Source organism: Pan paniscus, chromosome 9 (assembly GCF_029289425.2).
Source record: "Pan paniscus chromosome 9, NHGRI_mPanPan1-v2.0_pri, whole genome shotgun sequence".
Classification (NCBI taxonomy): Eukaryota; Metazoa; Chordata; class Mammalia; order Primates; family Hominidae; genus Pan; species Pan paniscus.
The window spans coordinates 69,713,613-69,726,213 of NC_073258.2; the positions used below are offsets into that span (position 1 = coordinate 69,713,613).

General features: G+C 50.3%; 1 protein-coding gene across 1 annotated transcript in view; it reads right to left on the bottom strand.

Moving 5' to 3' along the window:
* CPT1A (carnitine palmitoyltransferase 1A) overlaps positions 1-12,601 on the bottom strand; it is an 87,194-nt gene that overhangs the window by 3,413 nt on the left and 71,180 nt on the right. The window contains exons 15-18 of the mRNA XM_034933223.3: positions 4,289-4,423; positions 3,196-3,348; positions 1,913-2,026; positions 1,257-1,349 (exon numbers count right to left, since the gene is read on the bottom strand). Coding sequence (XP_034789114.2) covers positions 1,257-1,349; positions 1,913-2,026; positions 3,196-3,348; positions 4,289-4,423 — 495 coding nt within the window. The remainder of the gene's footprint in view (positions 1-1,256; positions 1,350-1,912; positions 2,027-3,195; positions 3,349-4,288; positions 4,424-12,601) is intronic.

The following is a 12,601-nucleotide window of genomic DNA, read 5'->3' on the forward strand; positions in this document are numbered from 1 at the left end:
ACCACAGTGAACAAATAAACCCCAACTTCCTCTGTTAACAGCGACAGTGGCATGGGTTGCCAGGCTATGTACGACAAGGAAAGCAGAATATAAATAAGGGCAATGTGCCATGCTAGGGAGGAGGTCCCTTGTTCCATCCACAGAGGAAGCCGGGGGTCCCCTGCTCTGTATGCAGATTTCTTAGTGTGTACCCATTATTTTTAGTTCACCTTCCAAGTGCTAAAGAGTCTGAAAGTTACAGCAGCACTCCAACGTTAAGCTTCAAAACCATTGCTGCCAACAGAGGTAAACATGTTAAACCAAATTAGATACATTTCCTTTTTTTTTTTTTTTTTTTTTGAGACGGAGTCTCACTCCATCACCCAGGCTGGAGTGCAGTGGCATGATCCTGGCTCACTACAACCTCCACCTCCCGGGTTCAAGCGATTCTCCTGCCTCAGCCTCCTGAGTAGCTGGGATTACAGGCGTGTGCCACCACACCAGCTAAGTTTTGTATTTTTAGTAGAGGCGGGGTTTCACCATGTTGGCCAGGATGGTTTCAAACTCCTCACCTCAAGTGATTGGCCAGCCTCAGCCTCCCAAAGTGCTGAGATTATAGGTGTGAGCCACCGTGCCTGGCTGAGATACATTTCTTTAAAACTAGGTAAAGAGAATTTTGAAATTCACTTGTGGCTGAAGCCTGTAATCCCAACACTGGGAGGCTAAGGTAAGAGGATCGCGTGAGCCCAGGAGTTCAAGACTTGCCTGGGAAATGTGGGGAGACCCTGTCTGTACAAACAATTTTTTAATTAAAAAAATTTAGGCCAGGCGCGGTGGCTCATGCCTGTAATCTCAGCACTTTGGGAGGTCGAGGCAGGTGGATCATCTGAGGTCAGGAGTTTGAGACCAGCCTGTCCAACATGGTGAAACCCCGTCTCTACTAAAAATACAAAAAAATTAGCCGGGGTAGTGGTGGGTGCCTGTAGTCCCAGCTACTTGGGAGGCTGAGGCAGGAGAATCACTTGAGCCCGGGAGGCAGAGGTTACAGTGAGCCAAGATCTCGCCCCTGCACTCCAGCCTGGGCGACAGAGTGAGACTGTGTCTCCAAAAAAAAAAAATTTTTTTTAAAAAGCAGTCCATTTATGTGAAAATGCCCAAACCAAGTAAAAGCAGGCAGTTGAATTGACTTTTTCTGTCAAATTAAAGATGTGTTTCCTTAAAAAGAATAAAGCAAAAATACCCCATCTTCAGAAAAAGGAACTTCTTTTCATACATACCGTCTCAGGGCAAGAGAACTTGGAAGAAATGTGGAAATTGATGAGGTTCTCTCCCACAAGGATGTACGACACACCATAGCCGTCATCAGCAACCTGGAGGACAAGGAAATTTGAATTTGTTGCTGGGAAATGAGACGACGTGAAAAAGGGACTTTCTAATGTTCTAAATGCAACACTGGCGGGGCTCGGTGGCTCCTCCTTGTAATCCCAGCACTTTGGGAGGCTGAGGCAGGCGGGTCACTTGAGCCCAGGGGTTTGAGACCAGCCCGGACAACATGGCGAAACCCTGTCTCTACAAAAAAATACACACACAAAAAAAAATTATCTGGGCATGGTGGCATGCATCTGTAGTCCCAGCTACTCAGGAGGTGGAGGTGGGAGGATCACCTGAGATGGGGGAGATTCAGGCTGCCATGAGCCGTGATCATGCTTACTGCACTCCAGCCTGGGTGACAGAGCGAGACCTTGTCTCAAAAAAATAAAAAATAAGTGCAAGACTGCCAAGGACATCCATAGCAATGATCAGCAGTAATTCCTTTACGGCGGTAGAACCGCAAGGTAACGGGGGCACCCAGCACGGAGATGGGCCCATCACACCCCATTACCCATCCCATCACCACGCCCCACTGTGCCTCGCCCAGCCCCGCCGCACTCACCGGTCCAAAGCCCCCTCCGCTGGACACGTACTCTGGGTTATTCTCCAAGTCAAACAGCTCCACTTGCTGCTGAGGGGTCTGGCTTGTTGATAATCTCCAAGGCTCAGATAAAACCTATTGAGTGAAACAGGGAAATGTTTCCTAATCCCCTCCTCTACCGTACCTCAGGAGTCGCTTTGGGAAGACGAGAAAAGCCTGGCTTGGTCTTTTGATTGTTCCACACACCACAAGTCTATGTCTCCACAGGCCTCGCTGGCTTGGGCAGCGTATCTGCAGAGAGCATGCGGGGTGGGTGGGGCCCCCAGACTGGGGCAGGGAGTGCAGGGTGGGGGTGGGGGCATACCAGCAAATAGCATCTCAGACAGTGAAGATATATGGAGTAAGATTCGGAACGGGGACAGAGGTGTCAGACTTGTACCAACTCCCACGAGCCAGCTGCCATATTTTCAGAGAATTTTCAAGCTGGCTGTTAAATACAGCCACTATTAAAAATTAAATTTGCCAGGCGCAATGGTTCATGTCTGTAATCTCAGCACTTTGGGAAGCCGACGCGGGTGGATTGCCTGAGCTCAGGAGTTCGAGACCAGCCTGGGCAACACGGTGAAACCCCGTCTCTACTAAAATACAACAACAAAAAAAATTAGCCAGGCATGGCAGCGTGTGCCTGTAATCCCAGCTACTTGGGAGGCTGAGGCAGGAGAATAGCTTGAACCCGGGAGGCGGAGGTTTCAGTGAGCCAAGATGGCGCCACTGCACTCCAGCCTGGGTGACAAAAAAAAAAAATAAATAAATAAATAAATAAATAAAACTTAAATTAAATTTGAGCTGGGCACAGTGGTGCACATCAGCTACTCAGCAGGCTAAGGACGAAGAATTGCTTGTGTCTAGGAGTTTGAGACCAGCCTAGGCAACACTGTGAGACCCTGTCTCAAAAAACAATAATAATATATTTCATAAACTTACAATAAAAGGATTTTTAAAACAAAGGTGGTACGCGCTCACAGCTCATCACTCCCTAGTTACTTCCGTGCGTCTTACTGTGACGTAAGCTCTCGAGGTCTTCGGGTCTATTAAGTCAGGGGCTACGTGTGACAGTGAAGTTATTGAAGAAACGCAGTACTAAACGCGCTGCTCACATTTTCCATTTTATGACAGCTACGCCCACAGACCCGTTTTTTTCAAATGCCCATTCTGACATTAAAATATGTTCATGCAAGGCTGTAGTAATTTACTAAGTTTTGGTCTAGCCAATACAACTGACGGAAGAAGTGGAAGAGACTTACTTCCTTAAGGAAAGGGGACTCCACGGCGAGATATTTAGACACCACGTAAAGGCAGAAGAGGTGACGATCGATCCCAGAGCCGGTCATGGCGAGGCGATACATATGCTGATGCTTCTCAGACGCCAACTTGAACAACTTCAGCCTCTGTTCCACCTGAGTGACAAAAGGTGGGAAGGACATATGTTGCGTGTCTCAAGTTGAGCAGTTACGGATCTAAGTTAGCCACCGCACCCGGCTAATATTTTTTGTTATTTTTAGTAGAGACGGGGTTTCAACATGTTGCCCAGGGTGGTTTCGAACTCCTGAGCTCAGGCAATCCGCCCGCCTCATCCTCCCAAAGTACTGGGATTACAGGCGTGAGTCACCGCACCCGGTCTGACAGCCTTTCCAGAATGAAGTTTGTCTCGGAAAAAAGAGCCCTGGCCGGTGTCTCCTCTGGGGATCAGCAGAAAGCACCTGCACGCTCTGGGGATCAGCAGAAAGCACCTGCACGCTGGAGTCAGGCGGACCCAGTGGCCTGGGTCTGACCTCAGCCATTAGTGAGCAGAATGGCCCAGCAGCTGCTGAATTCATCTAGGCCTCTGTTTCTTTATCTATGGAAATGAACTGATGACACTTCTCAGGACCACTGCTAAGAAAATTTAAAGGACAATGTACAGAAAACCCCCAGGCCCCAGCCTGGCACTTGGGGCCCAGCGTGGCAATGGCTCTAATAACCAATGGAAGGTCTCCGTGCGACGGTCACAGCTCGCCTACCCTGACACCAACCACCTGTTCAGTTCCAAAGCAGCCACCTGCTATGCCTTTCCTCATTGTGTGTCCTGGCCTAATTTAAAGACTCTCAGGAAGTAGAATATGATTTGGAGAAGTATCATTTGTAACATGCGTCTCTGTCCTTGTCCCTACCTTTACCTTTTAATATTTTAATACCTTCTGTACCCTTGAAAGGGGCAGAGGAAAGAAGCTGAATTGAGCACCCCTGAAGAAGAAGGTACAGGAATGATGAGATCAGAGAAGCTGGAGTGATGGCCTCCAGAAGCCTTTTAGGGAAGTGTGACAAGCACGTTGTGTCCTCAGCCTGATGGCACATTACCGTCTGGGCCGGGTCCACCATGGCCCGCACGAAGTCGCATGACTCAGTGGTGCAGGAGCGCACGGTCTCCGTCCTCCCCTCTCGGAAGAGCCGGGTCATGGAGGCCTCGTATGTGAGGCAAAACTTGCCCATGTCCTGGGGAAAGAGAAGTACTTTAGTGCACGGCAGGGCATGCTGATATGTCTAAAACGTAAGGAAGGATTGGGTAAGGTTGGCAAGGAGAAGTGGACTTCATTGTCAACATTTTTTTGAGACGGGGTCTTGCTGTTGCCCAGGCTGGCATGCAGTAGCATGATCACAGCTCACTGCAGCTTCAACCTCCCCCTGCTCCGGTGATCCCCCCACCTCAGCCTCCTGAGTAGCTGGGACTACAGGTGCATGCTAATTTTAAAAAAAATTTTTTTGTAGAGACAGGGTTTCACCACATTGCCCAGGCTGGTCTTAAACTCCTGGCTCAAGCGATCCACCCGCCTTGGCTTCCCAAAGTGCTGGGATTACAGGTGTGAGCCACTGTGCCCAGCCTATTGTCGAATCATGTTTTCAGTCTCTGGCCGCTTTTACATGTGGGTAGTTACGTGGCAGCAGACAGAGGTGTCAATGGCTTCAGGAAGGGCCTGGTGGAGGTGGGTCAGTTTCTAGGTTAACCAGGTTTCTGTTTCAAGATGCAACTGATACAATGACACCCCCCGCCCCCACCCCCGAGTCCAACACACCTCCGCTGCATTCCCTTCAGGCTAAGGTGCAGCCTGCAGCAGTGTACAGAAGGAATGCCGTGCACAGCAGGGGATCTGTGTTTGAAATGATTTAAAGACACAACGTATTGCCTGGAGCAATTCCACTGCGTCTGGAAGATGGTGAGAATGATCTGGGAGAGACTGTGCTGGGGTGCAGGAAGAATGTCTTTAGCAGGAGGGCGGGAAGTGGGTAGGGCGGGAGCCTGAAGCACAGCCACTGCCCCATTAGACAGGAAGCCTCGGGTGGGCTGGCAGATGCACAGGGAAGGTCTCTTCCAAAAGCTCCTGTTTTCTGGGTGAAGCAGAAGAAAGCGGGCCTGCTGAGGGCCAGGCTGGAGAGGAGGTGCTGGCAGCGGGAGAGGGGTGTGACGTGGCATTCAGGGGCATGGAAATATGGTGCCCAGGCCCACTGGGGTCAGCGCTCACTCGTGGGGAGGGGAGACGAGCCAGCTGTTGAATGCTTTTTTTCCAGCTAGGCCGGTGCCTTGGGAACAGAATCACAGCAGCTGGAGAGCTGGGCTGAACCCGGGAGCCTCTGCAGGCTCCCCAGGTAAGTTCAGGGGGACCAGGGAGTCAAGGTAAGGGATGGTCCCAAAGAACCATGGAACCCACGCCCAGAGAAGAGAAAAGGGAGGGCAGGGAGGGACAAGGGGATGGGGTCAAGGAACGTGGGCATCTGGGCCTAGAGAGGACAGCACGGCAGGAGGGGCTGATGCCCCTGAGGCTGAGCCTTGGTGGAGATGACAGGATAGTGCAGCAAGGGCCCCTGCTGGGAACAGCAGATGGTGGATAAGGACAGAGACTGAGTCCAAGGCAGCACGCGGCTGTGGGAGGAACAGCATCTGTGTGCTGCCCCAAGAAGGGGCCCGGGGCCACCAGGCCAGCTCAAAGAGGACCAGGTTCCAAGTAGGGACGAGAAGGTGATAAGCAGCAGTTTATGGACCCAAGTGATTCCTGACCAGACACATCCCTGCACATTAGGGTGCACCCTGGCACAGGCCCTGGTGGCCCCAGGGTGGCAGACCCACCCATCTGCAAAGGACACCGTGTGGCAGGCTGATACTGTCAAACGAACCCAGAAGAGGGTGCCAGAGGCAAGGCTGGGCTGAGCACAGGGCCTGCTCAGCCTGGGGAAGGGGAAGCCGGACAGAGCACAGGACCCACTCAGCCGGGGAACGGGGAGCCGGACAGAGCACAGGACCCACTCAGCCTGGGAACGGGGAGCCGGACAGAGCACAGGACCCACTCAGCTGGGGAACGGGGAGCCGGACAGAGCACAGGACCCACTCAGCTGGGGAACGGGGAGCCGGACAGAGCACAGGACCCACTCAGCTGGGGAACGGGGAGCCGGCCAGAGCACAGGACCCACTCAGCTGGGGAACGGGGAGCCGGACAGAGCACAGGACCCACTCAGCTGGGGAACGGGGAGCCGGACAGAGCACAGGACCCACTCAGCTGGGGAACGGGGAGCCGGCCAGAGCACAGGACCCACTCAGCTGGGGAACGGGGAGCCGGCCAGAGCACAGGACCCACTCAGCTGGGGAACGGGGAGCCGGACAGAGCACAGGACCCACTCAGCTGGGGAAGGCCTGGCACCTGCACACAGGCCCAGCTGAAGTCAGGCTCCTCACAGTGCAGCCAAGATCTCTGGAGGAGAGGAGGCCCCTGAAAGGCAGAAGGTAGCGTCCAGGACCAGGGCCCCTGAAAGGCAGAAGGAAGCGTCCAGAACCAGTGAAATGAGAGTGCATCAGCCAGCAGAAAAAGGAAACTGAAGGCGTCGACAAGAGCAGCGGCTTTGCAGAGGGAAGCGTCTAGAGACCGTGGGAGCACGCTGGACACCAGCGCTAAGCAGCACTTGCAGTGAGGACCTGGCTGAGCCCCCAGGATCCCCCCAGCATAGCTGGCCGCCTTGGGGAGCTCTCTTCCCCAACCCACAGATGCCACCAACCCTGGTGGCATGACACGACACTCAAGATTCCCTTGGGAGTGGGGGTCACAGGCCTGGGGCCTGCCATGAGGCCACGGGGCCTCCTGCTTCCCATGCTGATAGCAAACGCGCCTTTCAGAGCCCTTCCCGCATCTCCTCACTACAGAGCACTTCATAGGCGCTCACGATGAAGAAGTGGGGAGAGGGAGAGAAGCAGATAAAAGGGAAAGCGGAAATGTGGCATTTTAGTTATTTAATAAAGGTAAACTTGAACTATATGATGCAATGATTCATTTGAAATCAACGTTCCAATATCAAACTTTAATTGTGTAAGTTATGAGAACAAGTCATGCCTTGTGCCCACAGTTTAAAAGACAGTCATCTAAAAAACTTCTTGGCAAATGCATTGAATATTAGTGTGCAAGCCCCATTGGAGCTCAGACGCCATCAGAGAGCCAAACCAGGTTACAACTGCGGCACCCTTGACCCACTGTGACCAGCCGCCATCAGGAGGATGGCCCTTCGCTGCCACCAAAACATCTCCAGTTTCTAAGAAGCAGGATTCAAAGACAGTCTATAGATATACTGACATATACGGCATCACACACTAGCACTGTTACTATGGGGCTAATGATTCAGGTTGGTAGGGCTTCCAAAGCAGGAGGCAAATAACTGCTGCAGACTAGAATTAACACCACTGTCTAGTGTCAGGATTCAATCCATATTCAATATTCAATACTGATTTACTGATGCTCCCGGCACAGGAAATACTGTTCTAAGACAGATCATGCCTTTGCCCTCAATGAGCAAACATTCTAGCAGGAGACAGGGATGAACAAAAAAATTCTATCACATCAAGTCAGGCCACTGAATAGAAATAACACAGGAACAGGGAACTAGGGAACAGAACAATGGGGGAGGGGCTACCTTTTTTTTTTTTTGGAGACAGTCTCACTCTGTCGCCCAGGCTGGAGTGCAGTGGTGTGATCTTGGCTTACTGCAACCTCTGCCTACCGGGTTCAAGCAATTCTCATGCCTCAGCCTCCTGAGTAGCTGGGATTAGAGATGCGTGCTGCCATACCTGGATAATTTTTGTATTTTTAGTAGAGACGCGTTTCCCCATGTTGGCCAGGCTGGTCACAAACTCCTGACCTCAAGTGATCCACCTGTCTCAGCCTCCCAAAGTGCTGGGGTTATGCTTTATAAAATGAAATACACAAGGTTATTGTGCATAACCTTGAAGGACCCCTTCAAGGGGTCAATATAACACAAGGTTATATTGTGTATAACCTTGAAGGACCCCTGAGAAGGGGTCCCAGGCTCTCCTAGGCTGCCCAAGGGGTCCAGGGCAGAAAAAAGGTTCAGAAGCTTAGAAGAGACCCACAGGGCCACAGCAAGGTTCTGGATTTATGTAAAACCACAGGGAGGCTCTGCAGCTCCCAGCTGGGTTGAGATCAGTCTGAATGTTAATTTTTGAATGAATAAATCTGATGTATACTTTTAATAGATCACTTTAATGGATCTGTCATTTTTATTTTATTTTTTATTTTTTTGAGACAGAGTCTCACTCTATCGCCCATGCCAGAGTGCAGTGGTGCGATCTCAGCTCACTATAACCTCTGCCTCCCAGGTTCTAGGGATTCTCCTGCCTCAGCCTCCCAAGCAGCTGGGATTACAGGTACCTGCCACCACGCCCGGCTAATTTTTTGCATTTTTTGGTAGAGGCAGGGTTTCACCATGTTGGCCAGGCTGGTTTCAAACTTCTGACCTCAGGTGATCCATCCGCCTCGGCCTCCCAAACTGCTGGGATTACAGGCGTCAACTACCATGCCCGGCACTCCAGCCTGGGTGACAGAGTGACACTCTGTCAAGGAGGAAAAAAAAAAAAAAAAAAAGAAAAGAAAAAGGCAACTTCACAACATCACCTGCTAATATTTTGCATTTATCCTTTCTAGACTTTGCATATAACAAAGCAAGAGTTGGGAAACTTCTGTAAAATGCAGAACAGGCTGTGCGGGCCAGGTGCTCTCTGTGGCAACTACTCCGCTCTCCCACTGGAGTGAGAACAGCACAGACAACATGTGAAAGCCGTGCATGGCCGTGCCCAGAACGCTTCACTGATGAACACTGAGACTTCACGTAATTTTCACATGTCACAAAGTATTGGTCACCTGTTGACTGCTTTTCAACTACTAAATATGTGAAGCCATTCTTAGCTTTCTAAGCCATGAAAACAAAAATGAAAACAAAAACATTGAAGGGCCAGGTTTGGCCTATGAGCCACAGTCTGCAGATCATTGTAAGAAACACCTGACTTTCACATACTGTTTTATGACTAAATATTTTTCCGTATAATATGCCATAGATGGCTGGGCGTGGTGGCTCACACCTGTAATCCCAGCACTTTGGGAGGCCAAGGATTGCTTGAGCCTAGGAGTTTGAGACCAGCCTGGGAAACAAGGTGAAACCCCATCTCTACAAAAAACATAAAAATTAGACGCGCCTGGTGGTAAATGCCTATAGTCCCAGCTACCTGGGAGACTGAGGTGGGAGGATCGCCTGCACCCAGGGAGGTCGAGGATGCAGTGAGCCGTGATTGTGCTACTGCATTCCAGCCTGGGCAAGAGTAAGACCCTGTCTCAAAAATATATATACACATATATATGCCTTAGACATCACTTAATAGCTATATAATATTCCGCTGTGTGAAAATACCCTATTTTAATTTAGTATCATGAAAGGAAGATTCACTCTGCCGAAAGGAAAGGATTACACTGAAAGCTTCGTGCAAGAAGCTGCCTTTTTCTTTTGTTCCCAAGCACAGAGTGACGGATAAAAGGCGAAATGTCTCCACTCTGGGTTCACCGGGTTTTGTGTAACAAATATGTAACTGACGAGTCCCCTACTGCCCCTTTTCTCTTGCATCATGGGAATTCCGTAACGTGGCCACGCCCTCCCTTCCTTCCCCTCCTGCCTGCTTTTCCTTTGAAATACTGAAGCCCTCAAAACCACCTTTGGAGGAAGGCACAGGCCTGTCTCCCAGGCACGCATCTTTAACCTTGGCAAAATCAACTTCAAAATAAATTGAGACCTGTCTCAGACAATTTCTAGTTTCCAGTTTTTTTTTTTTTTTTTTTTTTTTGAGATGGAGTCTCGCTCTGTCACCCAGGCTGGAGTGCAGTGGGGCGATCTCGGCTCACTGGAAGCTCCGCCTCCCGGGTTCACGCCATTCTCCTGCCTCAGCCTCCCGAGTAGCTGGGACTACAGGCGCCCGCCACTGCGCCCGGCTAATTTTTTGTATTTTTAGTAGAGACGGGGTTTCATCGTGTTAGCCAGGATGGTCTCGATCTCCTGACCTCATGATCCGCCCACCTCAGCCTCCCAAAGTGCTGGGATTACAGGCATGACCCACTGTGCCCGGCCTGCCAGCATTAACTTTTAAGATTTCTTCTTCTTTTTTTATTCTTTGAGACAGAGTTTTGTTCTTATTGCTCAGGTTGGAGTGCAGTGGTGTGGTCTTGGCGGCTCACTGCAACCACCACCTCCCACGTTCAAGTGATTCTCCCGCCTCAGCCTCTCAAGTAGCTGGGATTACAGGTGTGCACCACCACCCAGCTAATCTTGTATTTTTAGCAGAGATGGGGTTTTACCATGTTGTCCAGGCTGGTCTCGAACTCCTGACCTCAAGTGATCCACCTGCCTAGGCCTCCCAAAGTGCTGGGTTTACAGGCACGAGCCACTGCGCCTGGCCAGATTTCCTCACATTTTTACAGTAAGCTTGCTCACACGTGTTTTTTGTGTACCTACCCTTTTTCATGGATCATGTGCAGGGTCAAAGTTATTTTTCCCCGATGCATGTTTCCAACTGTGTGGTCTGTGCTGCTCCCAGTCCTGCCATGGGGCTCCTAAATTTATTAAAACTATTCCCAGCTGCTCTATGAACATCCCTGCCTCAGTCCACCCTCACCAACATGAAAAAAAGCCTTTACCAACCCCGTAGGCAAAAATCTAGTCTTGTTTAAGTTGTACTTGTTAGATTCTTGGTAAGATTAAGCTTATTACCTACACTCATTGACCGTATTTTTCCTCTCTTGTGAACCACAGTTTCTGGTCTGACTCCTTATTTCTCTTGGATTATTTTTTTCCAAAGGCAACCACTTAGCCAGATTTCCCAACTCCATTTACTCACCAGCTCCCTGTCCCCTACTGATGTCAAATGCTCCCTCCATTACACGTTATTTCCCGGGCCTGCTTTTGTACGAGGACTGCAGCATTTTATTTTTATTAAAAACAATTTTTTTAAAGATAGGGTCTCACTGTCATCCAGGCTGTAGTGCAGTGGCATGATCACGGCTCACTGCAGCCTCCACCTCCGGGGCTCAAGTGATCCTCCCACCTTAGCCTCCGGAGTACCTTGGACTACAGGCATGCGCCACCATGCTGGACTAATTTTTTTTTTTTTTTTTTGTATTTTTTGTACAGACAGAGTCTCCCCATATTGCCCAGTCTGGTCTCAAACTCCTGGACTCAAGTGATCCACCTGCCTCAGCCTCCCAAAGTGCTGGGATTATAGGAGTGAGACCACTTTAATCACAACAGTCTTCTAACTCCTACACTTTGAGTTTTAGGATTTGAAAAAGTACATGTCCACCTCCCCCTGTCCTGCCTCCGCCTGATTGCTTTTCTTTTCAAAAATGTTACAGGTGACTCTCAAATGTTAGCCTTTTCAAGCCTCAAGATCAACTGGGCAAGCTCCTCTCCTGAAGCCCCTGCCTGACCTCTCACTGTGTTCATATTAAATGTGTGAACTAAGCCAGGCATGGTGGCTCAGGCTTGTAATCCCAGCACTTTGGGAGGCTGAGGCAGGCGGATCACTTGAGGTCAGGAGCTCGAGACCAGCCTGGCCAACATGGTGAAACTCCGTCTCTACTAAAGATACAAAAATTAGCCAGGTGTGGTGGCAGGCACTTGTAGTTTCAGCTACTCGAGGGGCTGAGGCAGGAGAATCACTTGAACCTGGGAGCCGAGTGAGCAGCCGAGGCTGCAGTGAGCCGAGATCGTGCCACTGCACTCCAGCCTGGGCAACAGAGTAAGGCTCCGTCTCAAAAAAAAAACAGTGTGAACTGGGAACATCCCTTCCTCTATGGTTCTGAAGTTTTTTTTCATCCAAAATCATGGCTTTTTCTCCCTCTCCCTGGGGAGGAGTTGGGGGGCGAGTGCTCCTCGGCCTTCTTCCCAGAGTCCAGTCTGCTTTATACACGTATGCCTGGAAGGTGGGGCCCCAGATTCTCGTTTCTATTACATTCTCTTATTATATTTCCCACTTGGCCATCATCCTTGTGCAAGAAAGCTGGTGGTCTTTGTGCGACTCTGCGCTGGGCCGGCTCACTGGGTGTGCCTCTTAATCGTCAAAGCCTTTCTGCTGTTCCATCTCCTGAACAGACATAAATGTTCCTCCTGCCCAATTACCCTGTCATCTGCTAGAGGCATCCTCATCTTTCTTGTTTTAAGGGGACTGCCTCCCACACTTTTACTTTGAAGCAGTAGCTAGCTATTAATACACGATGCCACTTATCCTGTTAAGGAAAGAGCCCTATTACTAAGCCCCTTGACCAAGAGCTCTTATCAGGAATGGATGTTAAACGTGAAACG